The sequence below is a fragment of the Lepidochelys kempii genome, chromosome 7, assembly GCF_965140265.1.
Source record: "Lepidochelys kempii isolate rLepKem1 chromosome 7, rLepKem1.hap2, whole genome shotgun sequence".
Classification (NCBI taxonomy): domain Eukaryota; kingdom Metazoa; phylum Chordata; order Testudines; family Cheloniidae; genus Lepidochelys; species Lepidochelys kempii.
The window spans coordinates 75,711,706-75,731,419 of NC_133262.1; the positions used below are offsets into that span (position 1 = coordinate 75,711,706).

The 19,714-nt window shown below is 40.8% G+C and overlaps 1 protein-coding gene across 4 annotated transcripts in view; it reads right to left on the minus strand.

The window, feature by feature from the left end:
- Nucleotides 1-19,714, minus strand: part of CCSER2 (coiled-coil serine rich protein 2) — a 137,798-nt gene that overhangs the window by 52,980 nt on the left and 65,104 nt on the right. For all 4 annotated transcript variants that reach the window (XM_073353361.1, XM_073353362.1, XM_073353364.1 and 1 more), the window contains 2 exons: nucleotides 18,421-18,580; nucleotides 17,609-17,804 (listed from right to left, as the gene is read on the minus strand). In XM_073353361.1, the coding sequence (XP_073209462.1) occupies nucleotides 17,609-17,804; nucleotides 18,421-18,580 (356 nt within the window). The remainder of the gene's footprint in view (nucleotides 1-17,608; nucleotides 17,805-18,420; nucleotides 18,581-19,714) is intronic.

Consider the following 19,714-nt stretch of genomic DNA (forward strand, 5'->3'; position numbering starts at 1 on the left):
TGAAAGCAGCTATCAAATCCCCCCTCATTCTTCTCTTCTGCAGGCTAAACATTCCCAGCTCCCTCAGCTTCTCCTCATAACTCATGTGTTCCAGTCCCCTAATCATTTTTGTTGCCCTTCGCTGGACTCTCTCCAATTTATCCACATCCTTCTTGAAGTGTGGGGCCCAAAACTGGACACAGTACTCCAGATGAGGCCTCACCAATGTCAAATAGAGGGGAACGATCACGTCCCTCGATCTGCTCGCTATGCCCCTACTTATACATCCCAAAATGCCATTGGCCTTCTTGGCAACAAGGGCACACTGCTGACTCATATCCAGCTTCTCGTCCACTGTCACCCCTAGGTCCTTTTCCGCAGAACTGCTGCCTAGCCATTCGGTCCCTAGTCTGTAGCTGTGCATTGGGTTCTTCCGTCCTAAGTGCAGGCCCTGCATTTATCCTTATTGAACCTCATCAGATTTCTTTTGGCCCAATCCTCCAATTTGTCTAGGTCTTTCTGTATCCTATCCCTCCCCTCCAGCGTATCTACCACTCCTCCCAGTTTAGTATCATCCGCAAATTTGCTGAGAGTGCAATCCACACCATCCTCCAGATCATTTATGAAGATATTGAACAAAACCGGCCCCAGGACCGACCCTTGGGGTACTCCACTTGATACCGGCTGCCAACTAGATATGGAGCCATTGATCACTACCCGTTGAGCCCGACAATCTAGCCAGCTTTCTACCCACCTTGTAGTGCATTCATCCAGCCCATACTTCCTTAACTTGCTGACAAGAATACTGTGGGAGACCGTGTCAAAAGCTTTGCTAAAGTCAAGAAACAATACATCCACTGCTTTCCCTTCATCCACAGAACCAGTAATCTCATCATAGAAGGCGATTAGATTAGTCAGGCATGACCTTCCCTTGGTGAATCCATGCTGGCTGTTCCTGATCACTTTCCTCTCATGCAAGTGCTTCAGGATTGATTCTTTGAGGACCTGCTCCATGATTTTTCCAGGGACTGAAGTGAGGCTGACTGGCCTGTAGTTCCCAGGATCCTCCCTCTTCCCTTTTTTAAAGATTGGCACTACATTAGCCTTTTTCCAGTCATCTGGGACTTCCCCGGTTCGCCACGAGTTTTCAAAGATAATGGCCAATGGCTCTGCAATCACAGCCGCCAATTCCTTCAGCACTCTCGGATGCAACTCGTCCGGCCCCATGGACTTGTGCACGTCCAGCTTTTCTAAATAGTCCCTAACCACCTCTATCTCCACTGAGGGCTGGCCATCTCTTCCCCATTTTGTGATGCCCAGCGCAGCAGTCTGGGAGCTGACCTTGTTAGTGAAAACAGAGGCAAAAAAAGCATTGAGTACATTAGCTTTTTCCACATCCTCTGTCACTAGGTTGCCTCCCTCATTCCTGATTCAGGAATCAATCCTGAAGCACTTAGAGGAGAGGAAAGTGATCAGGAACAGCCAGCATGGATTCACCAAGGGAAGGTCATGCCTGACTAATCTAATCGCCTTCTATGATGAGATTACTGGTTCTGTGGATGAAGGGAAAGCAGTGGATGTATTGTTTCTTGACTTTAGCAAAGCTTTTGACACGGTCTCCCACAGTATTCTTGTCAGTAAGTTAAAGAAGTATGGGCTGGATGAATGGACTATAAGGTAGATAGAAAGTTGGCTATATTGTCGGGCTCAACGGGTAGTGATCAATGGCTCCATGTCTAGACGGCAGCCAGTATCAAGTGGAGTGCCCCAAGGGTTGGTCCTGGGGCCGGTTTTGTTCAATATCTTCATAAATGATCTGGAGGATGGTGTGGATTGCACTCTCAGCAAATTTGCGGATTATACTAAACTGGGAGGAGTGGTAGATATGCTGGAGGGGAGGGATAGGATACAGAAGGACCTAGACAAATTGGAGGATTGGGCCAAAAGAAATCTGATGAGGTTCAACAAGGACAAGTGCAGGGTCCTGCACTTAGCATGGAAGAATCCAATGCACCGCTACAGACTAGGGACCGAATGGCTAGGCAGCAGTTCTGTGGAAAAGGACCGAGGGGTGACAGTGGACGAGAAGCTGGATATGAGTCAACAGTGTGCCCTTGTTGCCAAGAAGGCCAATGGCATTTTGGGATGTATAAGTAGGAGCATAGCCAGCAGATCGAGGGACGTGATCATTCCCCTCTGTTCGACATTGGTGAGGCTTCATCTGGAGTACTGTGTCCAGTTTTGGGCCCCACACTACAAGAAGGATGTGGAAAAACTGGAGAGAGTCCAGCGAAGGGCAACAAAAATGATTAGGGGTCTGGAATACATGACTTATGAGGAGAGGCTTAGGGAACTGGGATTGTTTAGTCTGCGGAAGAGAAGAATGAGGGGGGATTTGATAGCTGCTTTCAACTACCTGAGAGGTGATTCCAAAGAGGATGGTTCTAGACTATTCTCAATGGTAGAAGATGACAGGACAAGGAGTAATGGTCTCAAGTTGCAGTGGGGGAGGTTTAGGTTGGATATTAGGAAAAACTTTTTCACTAGGAGGGTGGTGAAACACTGGAATGCGTTACCTAGGGAGGTGGTTGAATCTCCTTCCTTAGAAGTTTTTAAGGTCAGGCTTGACAAAGCTCTGGCTGGGATGATTTAGTTGGGGATTGGTCCTGCTTTGAGCAGCGGGTTGGACTAGATGACCTCCTGAGGTCCCTTCCAATCCTGATATTCTATGATTTTATTTAGAAATACAACACACGCATAGAAAGAATGGGGCCAATTAAATCAGGCTAAAAAAAAAAAATCTTACCTCCAACTAGGATGAGTTCTGTCCAAGATCACACTGTGAAAATGAATTAAGGTGAACTGCATTTTCTTTGGATGAGTCACCATTAATGAGAATCCAAATAACTACCTCATCCATTAACACCTTAAAAGCTAACAGTAAAAACACACCAACAAAACCTACATCTATATGTTTCTCACAACACCAAATCGCAAGTAGAACTGAATAAAGATACTTATACCGTTTATATAGAAAACTTTCATGAAAAATGTTTCATAATGTATTCGAGAATAAAATATTTTAAGACAATTGTTTTGGTCTTTTAGCTCCTTTGTTATTAATGCTGTCTGTACTGTGATCTTTCATGCATATTAATCAGTGAATGAATGTAAAAATCTGCCACTCCTGGGTTACATATTTTCTCATAACAAACCTATAAGTTTCCATACAAACAAGAATATGCATCCAAACAAAAAAAAACTAGCACCACCATCACATCTGAGTTCTCTCGTCCAAGTGTTGAGAAGTGGAATAGCCTGTAGCATTTTATGGATCTAACTAGCCCAAAGTACCATGCCTTTTAATTTGTTAGGAGTAGGCTTCATAGTTCAAATGACGGGGTTTTAAGACTGTTGCAGTCATGCAACAATAAAAAAACCAATACTTCTCAATAAAAGCAGGATTTCATATTACTGTTATTTCTGATAGATTGTTTTAAAAGAAATTTCAGATCTCCGTTATACATCATAAAGTAGTTAAAATAGGGCTCAAACCCATTTTCCCTTTTCCAGCTTCTAATTTTCTAAAGTTATTTGTTTGCTTATTTTAAGTCTTTTCAGTATAAATGGAAGGGCCAGTATAAACTGTAATTTCTAACACAATTATAAAATATTGCCTTCAAATAGCAGAGAATAGCAGTTATGTTGTGTGCAATCAGTAGTGAAGTTGATATGCTCTGCTATTACCCAAAGTAGCAGTTATTTAACATGGGGGAGAAATAACAAAAAAATATTGGACTCACTAATATGAAAACTGAATGAAGCATACGAGTTTCAATCACTGATTTCCATAGTGCTATTTTCTTACAAATTCTGAAGTATCCTATGGCTTTAAAAACTAACATCAAGAATACCTCTCCTTACCCAATTCACTAGTTTAACTAAAACTATGTACAGTAGGCTTACCTAGAGAGCCAGCCTCTGAAGATCTGTGAAGCCTGTGATGTTCCCTGCTTATCTTGGGGGCCAAAAATATTCGGGTTAATCTCAGTTTTCCTTGTGAAGACAACCTTGAAAATAAGTCAGCCATTGGAGTTGATGGTTTGCCTCATTTTTCATTAGCACTAGACTATCTACTTTGAGGTCCATGAAAAAACTCAACAACCATTCCTTTAATTTGAGGGGAACCCAGACAAATTCACAGCTGTGAGAACAGCGTTGCTCAGGTTTGCTGCTGAAGGCTATGAGCTTGCTGCAAGCTGCTTTCCAGCAGGCCACTTGCAGCCATACTGGCTCTATAACTGACCAATCAGCATCAATGTCGAGCTACAAAGAAGGGCAGCTTGATAACAAGTAATCCACAAGACCATTTTACTTTCGTACACACAGCACAAGGAATTTAGCCATTCTAATCCTGGCTCTGTAGCTCTAATCCAATCACCTTTAATCCAATCCCAACCTTTCTTAGGGGATGTCTACACTTAACCTCAGGAGCAATCAATCTAGCAGGGATCGATTTATCGGGTCTAGTGAAGATGCGATAAATCAACCGTCGAGCACTCTCCCGTCGATTCCAGGATTCCACCGGAGCGAGAGGTGCTAGTTATTCACATAGCTAAAGTTGCGTAACTTAGATCGATTCCCCCCCACAGTGTAGGCCAGGCCTTAGTTTCCTCCATCCATAAAATCGGAAAAGTTACTTACCTTCAAGGGGTGTTCTGATTAATTATTTGCTACAAGTTTTCCCAATTCGTTACTGTTGTTCTACCAGGTTTCAGAGTAACAGCCGTGTTAGTCTGTATTCGCAAAAAGAAAAGGAGTACTTGTGGCACCTTAGAGACTAACCAATTTATTGGCGCATAAGCTTTCGTGAGCTACAGCTCACTTCGTCGGATGCATACTGTGGAAAGTGTAGAAGATCTTATTATATACACACAAAAAGCATGAAAAAATACCTCCTCCCACCCCACTCTCCTGCTGGCAATAGCTTATCTAAAGTGATCACTCTCCTTACAATGTGTACGATTGGAAATGGCCCAACTTGATTATCATACACATTGTAAGGAGAGTGATCACTTTAGATAAGCTATTACCAGCAGGAGAGTGGGGTGGGAGGAGGTATTTTTTCATGCTTTTTGTGTGTATATAAAAAGATCTTCTACACTTTCCACAGTATGCATCCGACGAAGTGAGCTGTAGCTCACGAAAGCTTATGCTCCAATAAATTGGTTAGTCTCTAAGGTGCCACAAGTACTCCTTTTCTTTTTGTTGTTCTACCATTCTGCCAATTAGATAACGTATACAAAGTACTACAAAATCCGCCAGTGGCTGGGGGCTTATTGCTACCAGTCCTCTTGTTTATTTGAACCATTATCCCTTGTAAAACTCTAAATGTTAGCACTTCTACAGCAGTGTTTACCTGAAGATTTCCTAACATTTTCACATTTTTGATAATCTTAAATTTGGAATTGCCCCAATTTATCCACCTGAAAATCCTGAAGCCTAGCCCAGTCCCACATATAATGGTGTAGATCAGTGGATCTCAAACTTTAGCAACCTGAGGACCCCCATTTTGATTTTAAAATTTTTGCAGACCCCCCCACAAGCCTGCCACTCAGCCCTAGACCTCGCCCCCACTCCTCCTCTTCCCCCCCCGCCCCACCTCTTACTGCCCCCACTCCATCCCTGGCCCCCTCCTCTTCCCCGCCTCTTTCCACCCCCTCCCCCGAGCGCATCCCATCCTTGCTCTTCCCCCTTCCTCCCAGTGCCTCCTGCACACCGCTGAACAGCTGTTTCCCGGTGTGCAGGAGGCTGGGAGGGAGTGGAGAGGAGTTGATCAGCGGGGCCTCTGGACCCCAGTTTGAGAAACACTGGTGTAGATGATGGATAGGCATCATTTATGTTGGAACAGAAGAAAACAAAGGCCCATTCAAAAATGCTGAAGCTTGCTTTTTTTTTTTTTTTTTGAGCAGGGAAAGAAAAGTCTCTTGCCATAGTCTGCAGAAGAGACAAAAACAGCTATTACAAATACAGCAATCCTTAACTACATTCACCCCAATCCTGAAATACAATTAATCTTTAGACAATAAACATGTGTCAATTAAAAAAAACAACCAAGCCTCAGAACAGAAAGAATAAGTATCTTTGCCAGAATTGAGCAACATCACAAAGGAGCTTTGGGCATCTCATGAACAGAAAAAAAAAAAAAGTGCAACATTTCTGCATTGGAACAAGAGCCTTTCCTACTCCTCTTGTTGTGGAGGATACGGTAGCTCCACAGGACATGCCTGGTCTCCCCTATGGATCCTCACCAACCCCCATTCTATTTTCCAGTGCATAATCTATAGAGACCAGTTTCCATTTCATACTGCCATTACTTAGAATGTTCAAGGCTCTCATCATGCGGTGAAGAAGAATCAACATAGGGATCAAAAAAACTTCCAGAGAAAAACACAGTTCCGTTAATTTGGATCTTCCTAGATGTTTGAATCTCACATTAACTACAGCAAAACATTCTAGACTAGAAATGCAGATTGACACAAACACTAAACCTTTGTGCTTCTATCACTGATTTGTAAATCAACAGCATGCCCTACTTTGCAGTCTTCCCAACTTCTCAATTGAATAATTTATCTAAAAGATTCCTTTTTCTCTGAAGAAATGTTTCAAAGACACACAAATCATGACTATGCTGTCATTGCAAACCAAAAAACCACCCAACTTTTCTTCTGCTCTGATCTGTCATCCTGCTCTACTGCCATACCACTTACTTGTGAATGCCTAGATTGTGAAAAAACTAAACATGAATATTTTCATAAGATAAGAGATTTAATAAGGAAGTGTTATAAACAGTATTACAAGCGTATGTTCAAAAAAAGTCATTGGAAAAAATGAAGAGCAGCAAAGACTCCCATATAATTGAAAAAATAGAAGTCGTATCGAAGGAAAGCACATTTTGTGGGTTCACGATACGGATAACAGGCATACATCTGACTAGAGATAGGGCTGAATTAAGACAATAAAGGAGCCTAGGTACATCGCCGCATGTGGGTCTCTCTTTGACCTGTCACTGTGATGGGCTCAAGTCCCCCTTACCAATTCCATCCTTTGTCCATATGGCCTATATTGAATTCTTCGTATGTTTTCCAGTGAAGCTGAAAAAGACATGACTCTTTCGGTAAGTCAGAATTTCATTTTCCACAGTGCAGTGTTGTTATCCCCCATTGTTCAATCAGCATCCATGAGGTCACAGACTAACACACACTGGGTGAAATGCTGTTTCTAGTAACTAATGGTAACTAGTACTGGTATCCCAGAAGAGTGACTTTAAGAACTTCTTGTTGAAATGAGGATTTTAAAAACTGAAAATTTTGAATCCAGTGGCGTATCGCTAGCAGAGTACACCAATGTTTCTTTAAGGAATTTTATTTTTTTTAATTAAAATACTTAAACTTGTTTTAAAATAAGGGTATTTGGCTAGACCACAATTGGTTGTTAGAGAAGAAACCAAGGCATTAAATTAATACAATACTATATTCAAGATGAAACTAGCTGCTGCTACTAGTCTGTTACGATCTAATGTATATACATAGGTGTGTGCTTCCCACACTTGCCTTGAAGGGGTTAACGTAGGCCAGATGGGCCAATTAACCTGTTAGGCTGCAAACAGGAGGACATTTAGACTGAGAAAAGCCCTAATCTGGGGGAGCTCCCCTTTGCAGGAAAAGGCAGGGCTTCTTTAAGGCCAGGGAGCTGGTAGTAGAAAGAGGCTGCAGGGAAAAGAGCTGTACTCACTTTCCCTGGGACAAAGGAGAGAGAGGGATTTGGACCCAAATGGAGGAGTTTGTCTAGCACAGAGGTGGGCAAACTACGGCCCCCTGGCCACATCCAGCTGGCAGGATCCTCCTGCCCAGCCCCTGAGCTCCTGGCCTGGGAGGCTAGCCCCCGGCCCCTCCCCAGCAGCCCCCGTCCCCCGCAGCCTCAGCGCACCACGCCACCGGTGCAACGCTCTGGGCAGCCGGGAAGCGCAGTTGCAGAGCTGCGGCCTGATCCAGTGCTCTAGACGGCGCAGTGCTGTAAGGGGGCAGAGAGCAGGGGGGTTGGAGGACAGGGGAGTTGGGGTTGTGGTCAGGGGGCAGGGGTGTGAATAGGGGTCAGAGTGGTCAGAGGGCAGGGAACAGAAGGGTTGGATGGGGCAGGGGTCCCCGGGGGGGCAGTCAGGAAGGAGAGGGGGGGGTTGGATGAGGTGGCAGGGGTCAGTCAGGGGCAGGGGTTCTGGGGGTGGTCAGGGGACAGGGAGAAGGGGTGGTTGGATGGGGCAGGAGTCCCAGGGGGGGCAAGTCAGGAGTGAGAGGGGGCGTTGGATGGGGCAGCAGGGGACAGTCAGAGGTGGAGGGTCCGGGGTGGTCAGCGGGGGTCGGATGGGGCAGGAGTCCTGGGGGAGCCGTCAGGGGGTGAGAAGCGGGGGCAGGGTCATGCCTGGCTGTTTGGGGAGACACAACCTCCCCTAACTGGCCCTCCATACAATTTTGGAAACCCGATGCGGCCCTCAGGCCAAAAAGTTTGCCTGCCCCTGGTCTGGCAGATCCAGAGGAAAGGGGTTTAGCTGGAAGGGTGGAGAATACAAGCCTGGGATAGGCAAGTAGGAAGGAGCTATGGGGATCAGCAGGAAGGTTCGTGGTTGCCCAGACCTTTGCTTCTGGAGATGGGGCCCTGGACTAGAACTCAGAGTAGAGGGCAGAATTGGGTTCCCCTACCAGTCACTGAGTGAGTGGCACAATCTGGGCAGTGAATTTGGAGGCTGTCTGAGACCATGTGTTCTTGCCATTGAGAGAGCGGCCCAGCCAGGGCTGCAGACTTACGGACTGCCTGGGACTGTGAGGAAGACCTGAATAGTTCCCTGGAAGGGAAATACTCTTGTGACTTGGCCGGAGGGCTGAGCCACAAAGGTGAAGCACTGCAGCTCCTGAAAAACAAGCGAGGGCTGCAGACCGAAAGTATGAGACAAGGGGCCAAGAAACCGCAAAAAGAAGGTGTCAGGCTAAAAGAGCTAATCCCAAAACAGACAGGAGGAAGCACTCCATCATAAAAGAGAGGTCCCTGTGAAAACAGGACATACCTTTTTCTTCTTTTGGGAGTATGGATAGGTTTTTCACACCATACTTTCATTTCAGAAGTAATAATGGATTTGAAAATCCTTGTCCTAGTGATTTGAAGTTGCTTAAAAAAAAACAAAAAAAACCCAAAAACCAGAAAACTCCATATTTAGTGTGTTAAATTTTCTTTGTCAAAACTTATGCAAAGGTTTCTATGAACTTAGTACCTCAGTTAAATTTAAGTGAACAAAACTTAGCAGGTCAAACCGCATTGCTGAATTTGTCTTTTCTCCTATTTATCCAACTTACAAGAATATTGGTCTGATCCAGTATGGCAATTTCTGTGGTCCCTCTAGTCCAGTATTCTGTTTCTGACAGTAGGCAATACCAGATCTTTTGTAGGAAGGTGAAAGCAGACCCAGAATTGACAGTTATGGAATAACTTGCCCATACTGCATGTTTTTCCTATCCCCTGTAGGATAGTGATTTCCTTATGCTCTAAACCATGACTGATTATATCCCTAATTTATTTTAATAGCCTGCCTGTATGTTCTCATTATCAATATAAAATGTTTAATTCTCTTTTTAACTCTATTGTGACCACAACAATAACTTGTAGCAATGAGTTCCACAGGTCAAGGAAGAACTTTTCTTCCTTAATAGCTTCTTATGAGGGACTGTGTGAAAGGCTTTTTGGAAGTCCAGACATATTAAAACAGTACGTTGTTTTACCCACTGTTTAATTAACATTTAAAACAATTCCAGTAGATGAGAGGCACAGTTTACTTTTAGAGAAATTGTGCTGTTTGTTTCTACCATATTGTGTTTATCTAGTTTGAATTCTATCATGTTAGAATTCTATCTTTAATGGTTTTAACCAATTTTCCTTTTATTGAGTTAAGGTTCACTAGACTGCAATTCCCACGATCAATCCAGCAGCTTTCTAAAATTAGATACTTGCCATCCTCCAGTGCCCTTGTACAGTAGAATAACTTTAAAAAAAAAGATTACCTATTGATATCAACAGTCCAGCCATTTCATTTTGAAGTTCCTTCAGAACCCTTGTGTGCAGCAATCTTTACTTAGTGCTCTTTGCTTTATCAATTTGCTCCCTTTTTGGGCACTTTAATCTGACAATACCTCAACTTCATTACTTGAAAAGAGTAGTCTGGAGGCAGTGCTCTCCCCACCCGTGATGAAGACTGATGAAAAAAATCATGTAGTTTCTCCACAGTGTTCTATCTTCCTTAATTGCTCCCTTTGCTCTCCGGTAGTCCAGCAAACCCACTGATTCTTTCAAAAGACTTCCTACTTCTGACATACTTAATTTCACTCTTTCTCTTCCCCTCACCCCGTTCGGCTATTTGCTTTTCATATTCTGTCTTAGCCATGTTAGTTTCCATCTTCCATTTCACCTGCCACAATTTATGGTCCTTCCTATTGGTTGAACTTCAGCTAGATTTCCATTGTCTGTTTGGCTCCAACTATGTTTTGAACCTTATTTAACCACAGTGTTCCTCCTCTTTTCCCTACTACTATTTTAGTTTAAGGGTATACCTCAACTTCTGTCAGTATTATGGGATTCTTAAGTAGCTGAGACTAAACATTTTAAGTTTAGTCACATCTGACTCTAAGGTTTTAACAACTGGTTTCTTGATTTTTTTTTTCAAAATTAATTTCCTAAAATGGAGTATTTCCAGTCTAGTTTGAAATATAATCCCTCCTGTGAGTATACTGAATATTATGGCCATTATTCTCTACTGCACATGCTCCACAAATACAAGAGAAGATAATGAAGACAAGCCATTTAGTAATGCTCACTGCATAACTTGTTTTTCCACAGAAAACCCATTTCAGATAGTTTATGAATAGCAACATTCTTATTTAGCAATGTTGCATTTTCTGTTGCTTGATTTCTGATGATTTTCTCAGACAGAGAACCAGTCTTTTTTTCCTCTTTCTTTTTTTTTTTTTTTTTTTTTTTTTAAAGGCTAATACATAGGAATCGAATGGTTTTTGGTTTTGGTGGGGGTTTTTCAGAATTCCACAGGGGACCAGCTAATCTAATAGAGAACACAGATTACTTTCCTAACAATGCTTCCTTAATCAGTATTGTATTTAAGTATTTAAGTAAAATCATAGAATGATCGTAAGAAAAGTTTCAAGTACAATATATTCTCAAAGAAAGTTTAACACTTGTTTCTGTTACTAGTATCTAAAAGTGAGCAGAAAGCAAGTGGCAGTTCTGTTTATTTCAGCAATAGGTGGTGAAGGTCAAGTTGTCAGGAACAAATAGGAAGGCACTGAACACCAACAACGCAAAATAAAAACTTTTAGCTACCCCTGAAGACTGGGACAACAGCTCTCACTCTACCTAAAATACTAGTATACCCTATAGTCACAACTAGCAAATCCCATTTTAACCAACATTTCACATAAATATTTCTTAATATATTACACAGTTTTTCAAAGTTTTGACAACCCAAAAAGATAATAAATTGATCAAGAAGAGTTTTGCAGGTGCTATGGCTTCACTTTTTTGCTGGGGTGTTTCAATGAAGTGTGCACCAGGTTTTTTGCAACAAGGTTATGTGCCAACTCGGAACTGAACTGAGGCCACTTCAGAACTGCCAAAGAACAATTAGGCTATGTTTACATTAAACACCTTACAGCATATCCTGTGTAGCCACTCTATGCCAACAGGAGAGAGCTTTCCCGTTGGCATAATTAAACCACCCCCAACGAGCGGCTGTAGCTCTGTCGACAGGAAAGCACTGTCCACACCGGTGCTTCTGTCAGTGCAACTTATGTTAGTCAGGGGGTGTTTTTTTTCACACCCCTGACCAACAAAAGTTTTACCCACAAAAGTGCTAGTGTAGACATCGCCTTACACTATTGATTGCTACCTACCAGTGCCAAATCTGAAGCAATGCTTTTAGAGGTAAAAGTTTCCGTATCCCATTAGCAATCTCTTGAAAATCCAGGCATCATTAAAACTATTTTAAAAGCTTTTAAGAGTCAGGGAATGCAACATTTTAGACAGCATATCACATTTTCTTAACTCCTTCACAAATTTACATGTGTATGTATTTTAATTTTATATTTGAATAACCAAAAGATTAGCCTTTGGTACAGCAGTGTATGTGAAACAATTAGTGGAGCCTGTCCTGCAAACCCAGGTTTAGAGTGATAATTAAATGCGATCAGCTGTAGTCACGCAAAAGCCACATTGGAGGTTATTACTCTTACAATAAAGTAGACTTCCCACGAATGACGAGAAATAACTTTCAAAAGAGGGGTGTTACCTAAGTCTAGAGTCAAATATACTGTTGTTGAACTGCTATGCAATATGCAAGCCTAGCCAGGGAGGGGCAACTAAGCAAATCATCTCCTATAAACTGAGTCATAGCAAAAATGAAAGCTACAGCCTTGTTCACAATTCACACAGCTTAGGCCATAGAGAACAGAAAGCTTTGTATTCTTTCATACAGCTTTGAAGAGCCTAAAGTTGAGAAAGATTTAATTCAAAAGTATATATCCCTGAATGATTACCGCACCACTCACAAGGTATAATGAGGACACTTAAAAGGGGCAAAATTTTCCACACACACCTAAGTGACTTAGGACCCTAAGTCACAGTGAAAGCCAATGGACACTTTTACAAATTTTGCCCAAGAATCCATTTTGAGAGAACTCTGACACTTCTTAGATCTGTAGACACAGCAATATCTGACAGGTTACAGTGAGCCTTACCTATGTCTAAAATTAAGAAAAAATTTCAAATATTAAAACTAAATGGAAAAGAAAATTAAGAAAAGTGACAGTATTTAGGCTAATACAGCGATATTTTCCCACATTTCAGAAAAGTTTCTGGCAGATCTCCCAGCTCTGCTAATCTGTTCACAAGATCTGTTCCTAAAACTTTGTCGAATAGTTAATGGGAGCTGGAGTCGGATGAGAAATGCGGGTGTGGGAGGCACAACAGCCAGTCAAGGGAGCTGTTGGAGGTGGTGGGCAATGTTGGTGTAAGGGTTCTAGTAGGATACATGCCGCAATCCTTTGTTTACATAGCTATTCTAACACACTAGTTCAAGGGTACATCAGGGTTAGAGAGTTAGTTCAGAGTGAGGAGGGAAGTAATAGAAAAATTTTGTTGCTAATGTTATAAATAAAACTTCTGTTTACTCTTGGATCTGAAACTAGGTTAGACTGTCAGAAAATTTTAGATTTTACTGTCCTAAGTCAACTACAAATGTGAGTCTTCAACAGCTTCCTTTACAATGCATTTTAAAATCTAATTGGGATATTGTGTGTATGTGATACAGTAGTTCTTTGTAAATAATCAAATGTCTTTAAATGAAATAATCTTATCAACATCTTCTGCTGCAATTTTTAACATCCAATTGGGGGACGCACACACAATTCATTTTTAGAGCTGATGCAATACTACTTCAAGGTACAACGAGTTTAACCTGCACAATGTTGAAATCTTCACTTTGGCAAGAGTATACCCTCTAGATTTTTATCCCCAATTTAAAAATGGTATTGGTGCTGAAGTATTACATGTGACCAACTAGTTGTGAGTTTGCATATCATATGTTCTGTAGTAACTCAGCAGAAGGTCATATTATTATGGATCAGATAAAAAGCCTTAATTCCCATTTTTCCAATCGATTGTTTGACAGGCTCCAAGCCTTACCATCTGCTCTTACCATTCAACCTGTCCCTTTTACACCATGGGGTAAATTGAGCTCACATAAATATGTTTTAATACAGCTACATGTAAATGTATATATCTAGGAACAAACAATGTAGGCCATACTTGCAGGATAGGGGACTCTATCTTGGGAAACAGTGACTCTGAAAAAGATTTGGGGGTCATGGTGGATAATTAACTGAACATGAGCTCCCAGTCTGATGCTGTGGCCAAAAGAGCTAATGTGATCCTAAGATTTATAAACAGTGGAATCTCAAGTAGGAGTAGAGAGGTTGTTTTACCTCTATGTTTGACACTGGTGTGACCACTCTTAGAATACTGTGTTCAGTTCTAGTGCTCACAATTCAAGGATGTTGATAAATTATAGATGGTTCAGAGAAGAGCCACAAGAATGATTAAAGGATTAGAAAACATGCCTCATAATTGCCAGGGTTTCCTCCCCACTCTGAACTCTAGGGTACAGATGTGGGGACCCGCATGAGAGACTCCCGAAGCTTATTTCTTCCAGCTTAGGTTAAAAACTCCCCAAGGCACAAATTCTCCCTTGTACCTTGGATTAGGTAATGCTGCCACCACCAAGTGATTTAGACAAACTCAGGGAAAGGACCACTTGGAGTTTCTACTTCCCCCTAATATCCCCCCCCAAGCCCCCACACCGCCTTTCCTTGGGAGGCTTGAGAATAAACAAGATGAGCACAGAGCAACCTTGGGATTTTTAGGACACTAAAAAAAAAAAAAACAAAGAAAAGAAACAGAACTTAATTATAAAGAAAAAAGGTAAAAGAAACATCTCTGTAAAATCAGAATGGAAGATAATCTTACAGGGCAATCAGATTAAAAAAAACAGAGGATTTCCCTCGGGGCCAAACTTTAAAGTTACAAAAAGAAAACCAGGAATAAACCTTCCCCTCAGCACAGAGAAAATCACAAGCCAAAACAAAAATAAGCTAATGCATTCCCTTGCTAGTACTTACTTATTCTAATGGAGTTGGATTGCTTGCTTCCTCGATCTGTGTCCGGCAAGCACACAGAACAGACAGACCAAAACTTTCCCCCGCACCAGATTTGAAAGTATCTTGTCCCCTTATTGGTCCTTTTGGTCAGGTGCCAGCCAGATAACCTGAGCTTCTTAACCCTTTACAGGTAAAAGGATATTGTGCCTCTGGCCAGGAGGGATTTTATAGTACTGTATACAGGAAGGTTGTTACCCTTCCCTTTATATTTTTGACAATAGTGATAGATTCAAAGAGCTCAATCTATTTAGCTTAACAAAGAAGGCTGACCATAAGTGTCTATAAGTATCTACATGGGGAACAAATATTTAATAAACTCTTTGACCTAACAGAGAAAGGTAAAACATGATCAAATAGGTGGAAGTTGAAGCTAGACAAATCAGACTGGAAGTAAGATGTACTGGTGACAGTAATTAACTATTGGAACAATTTACCAAGGGTCATGAGAGATTCTCCATCACTGATCATTTTTAAATCACGACTGGGATGTTCTTCAAAATAATTCCTCAAGCATATATTTTAGAAGTTCTATGGCCTGCTATCCAGCAAGACAAACTAGATCAAAATATATTCCAAAGCCAGAAGGGACCATGAACCACTCATTTCCTGATTTCCTTGATTTCACCTAATTCCTTCTCTCTCCTTTATCCTTCATTGCACTGCTTCTGACCTATTTTCCATCATGCTTTGTTTCCACTTGAATACAACTTTCATTTCTAATTACTATCCTATTTCCCTTCTCTTCTTTAGCTCCAAAATCCTGCAGCATGCTATTCGTTCTCATTGCCTTTACTTCCTCTTCCAATTCTCTTCTTGATCCACCCCCAAATTGGATTCCATCCTCCAATAACACTGACCTCAGTGAAATCAGTCAAGAACTCCAAGATACATCTAAGGGACGCTTCTCTATCCTCATCGTCTACATCTCCCTACTGCTTTAGATATGGAGCACCCTCTTTTCCTAACTTCCATGACCCTCTGCTTTATTGGTCCTCCCACTCTGTGAACCATTGCTTCAACAAATCCATTATTTGCACCAAATTCACTTATTTTCCCTGCATTTGTTGGTGTCCACACTCTCCACACATTTGTTGGTGTCCACACACATTAAGCTTCCACACTCTCTCCCCTTTACTCGCACCTAATTTTCTCCTACTGTTTAAACTACCACCTCCGTGTTGATGAATCTTAAAGTCTCTCTCTGCCTAGTCTCATCTCTAGATGCCTCTCAGACATTGTCTTGGATATTCAGCTGCTTCTGACATCCGACCCAACCTCTCCAAAACAGAAGATTCATTTTTCTGCCTATTCCCTCTTTTTTGCCTCCCATTTCTTTCTCCATTATTAACTCCCATCCTGTCTGTCTCCTAGGCTCACAATCTTGAAATTTACAACATCTCTTCTACTGAAGTCTGTAACCTGCTCCTGTCTGACCTCACTGTCTCACTTCTATGCTCTTAAGTCTGTCCAAAATTAAAAGTGATATTGCCACTGTTAATGAAGAGGGTTTAAGTACAAATCAACATTTAAATATATGTATGCATAAAAGGCACACACACAAACTTCTGCTTCCTTTCTTATGGTTACCATCTGACAAAAGATATAAATTAGTATTGGGCATTTGCATTTTCAGTGTGGGCCTGTCCCATGCCTCGTTGCAATCAATAAGCAATCCAATAGTTATTCTGCATTTCAAATTTACTAAAGCTAAGAGCTGAGGTGCTTGGCTCCTTGCAGGAGACAGCCTGTAATGTGTTACTGGATAACTATTACTGAATTCCCCATAAAAACTGCACACTTTAAACTCTTTTTTATTAAAATGGCAATCTCCTGATGACGACAAACTTTCCATTTGCCTTTCGCAAAGGAATGCATTAGGCTAATTGAACTTCTTCCTTGAATTAGTGACTTGTAAATATAAATCAATTCCTTTTCTACTAATTTTGGCACATTTGGACTTAAAGAATTTTAAAAGTTAAAGTACCCAAGTTCTTTGGAGTTTAACAATGGTTGGCAAATGTAGCTAGGAGCTAAAGTAAAAATCTTAAGAAGAAACTTGTTCCCCTCCAAAGTTTGCCTGAATTTCTCTTACTCTCTTAAAAATTAGACAGGATCTTTGAAACTGAAGATTCAAGCCTTTGCAGAATCATCTTCTAGCTTATTAACTCTGCCACTTATTTGTCAAGCTTTGTAGACACATGAAAGAAGCCTCTTAAGACATTTTAAATAACTCATCTTTTTTTTATGTACTAAAGAGCAGACTGAATTTTAGCACTGCACGTGAACAGATAATTAACCAGTGGTCGATAAGCACATTGTGCAGACATATGGATAAGGTGAAAAGCAAGCAGGCAAGTGAGTTCAAGAATTTTACCCTGGGCAAAAAGCTGAATTCTTTGATGTGCATTTGGACAAAGGAATTGAAGAGGAAGATTCTACACTTTGCTGCCATCTTGGACTTCACCATTAAGTCAGGAGATCTGTCTTACCTGCACTGAACTCCATGCTTTGTTTGAATTCACAAAAATTAAAAGATCGCTTATTTACCAATTTTCCTTCAATTAAAAAAAAAACAAACATACAACAACAGTATAGCTGTGTCTATTTTTGTGGAAACATATAGACAGGGCTCCTAACTGGGACACTTTTGTAGTACTTGGAAGGTATAAGTTACTTTTTAAGTATAAATTAATTAGAACAAAATCTTAAATATTGCTATAATTCATTATATAATAAAAGAAAAACCGTGGTATATTAAAACAGACACCTTTCTCTCACTTTTCTTCTCTTTATAATACACTAACCTGGTACAGTAATCTTTTCAGTTTTAGTAACTGAGTTTTTACAGCTGTGCAATCTTGAACCATATGCCGAAGGGTCATTTCATCAAGCATCACTGTGTTCTCCCGTAAGCCCACCAACTGTCTAGGCGTCTGGTAGATGTTTGGTGCTCCATAGCCTTCAAAGTGACCAATAGAAGGCTCTAAGTGGCTGGAGCCCCTGCAAGAAATATTTTAGATAAAATCAAGAGCAGTCTTAATCTAGAGCTAAAATCTGTGAGCTCTGTTTTTTAATGAGAGAGCATTTTAGTATTGTGTGTGTGTGTATTATTATTAATGCTGTAAGCAATTTTTAAAATTGCAGAGTACTAAAGGGCATCAGCTATATTCATTTAGATTGCCGAGTAGAGAAAAACATTCACAAAACAAAGCTGCCTTGCAAAAAATGCCAGACTATTTACTTCTTAATAAAATAGAAACACTTTCCCATGTCACATGACAGCTACTGGAACAATGAAACCAGCAAAGCATTTTCCCTTGAGCACATATGCAGAAATTGACTGTTCATTTATAATATTGTTTAACACAGAGAAACAAGTCCCACCCTAGGGCAAAATATTTGCATCTAAATTACAACCCCCGGCAAAGATCTGAGTTTAAAGAAGGGAATATTAGAGCAGTACCAGTATAAGTGTCATCTTCTCTCAAAACAATCTAATCATAGGCACACCACTTCTCTGAAAATGCTATAACCTGTCCTTCAACAGAAGAAGCCACACATCATAATACATTAATTTCTAATAACTCCATCAGAAGAGGTGCAACACAGTCCTTACCTGCTCAGGTCATTTTTACCATGTGGAAAGTGGCCTACATGGCCAAAGTGACAGTGGTCTTGTGTACTCCAACGCTGCGGTGTCCTCTTCCAGAATCCATCCTGCTGCTGTCGTGTGTTTCTGTCTTGTCTATCATAACGATTCATATTTTCACACTCCACTACACAGATGTTTAAAAAAGTTATGTACATAACATATTCTAAAGGAATTCACTACCCACAAAAATACAAGTACTGTACATGTTAATCAGATATTACTAATAGGTGCACAAGTACAGTCTGAAACATGAATTCTTCAAACTGCTCATAAAAGCGAGCTAAGCTGAACACTAAGCATCAGAATGGTCACAAGAGACCACCTGTAATGGCCGCACCTTTTATCTCCACAGTCCCTATTGCAATAACTTCAGAAGTTATATTTTTTAAATAAAAATAAAAAGTGATCAGAACCTGCAGCAGAATCTACAAAATGTAAAACTTAAGATTTAAAAACGTTTTTAGAAGACCGATTTGATATTAGAAAACATTTTGTCTCTTTTTACTATCAGTATCATTAGCCTTAGGAACAATACACACAATATAGGAAGACAATATTTTAGAAAAAGAGGCCAACACAATGTTCTGAAATGAAGAACAATTTTTCATTTTAAAAAATATCCCAAACTGGCTGAAGCCTAATTTTTTTAGCTTTAGAAAGAATCCCGAAGATTTTTAAAAATCTTTTAAAAACATTAAACGTCTTCAGATTTAAACAGCTTTTGTCCACAAACAGTTTGAGAAGACTGAATTTGGCAACAGCTTGTAAACCACTAGAAACAAAGCCAAAACTCAACTACAATCCCTGCAGTCAGACGCAGCAAAAAAGTTAATGTTATGAACTACTGTTCTGCTGCTATACTTCCCTGTCACTTACCCAAAGAGTTTTTCCTCACATTGTCAGCCTGTCTCTAGAAGAGGAACTTTACACAACAGAACATTGTGTTACTCAGCTGCCTACTCAGACATAGTTGTACGTAAGACATTGATAAACAGGCCTTCCTTCCTGCTTCGTTCCCAGCCTGCATTTTGTTGGGAAGCAAGCCCAGTTTTACCCTGTGATTTAAAACTACCATCCTCACTCACTGCCTACACATACTTGTTGAGCTAGAACTGTTTCTATATATAGCATCTGAGCACCATCCCAGACTCCAGAATGGAACAGGCGAAGTTTCAGTATGCCTATGAAGTATTCTGAGGGCGTTGGTATCAGTTAAATTATGCATAATCCTAAACTGACTGTAGGCAGTAAAGTGCAT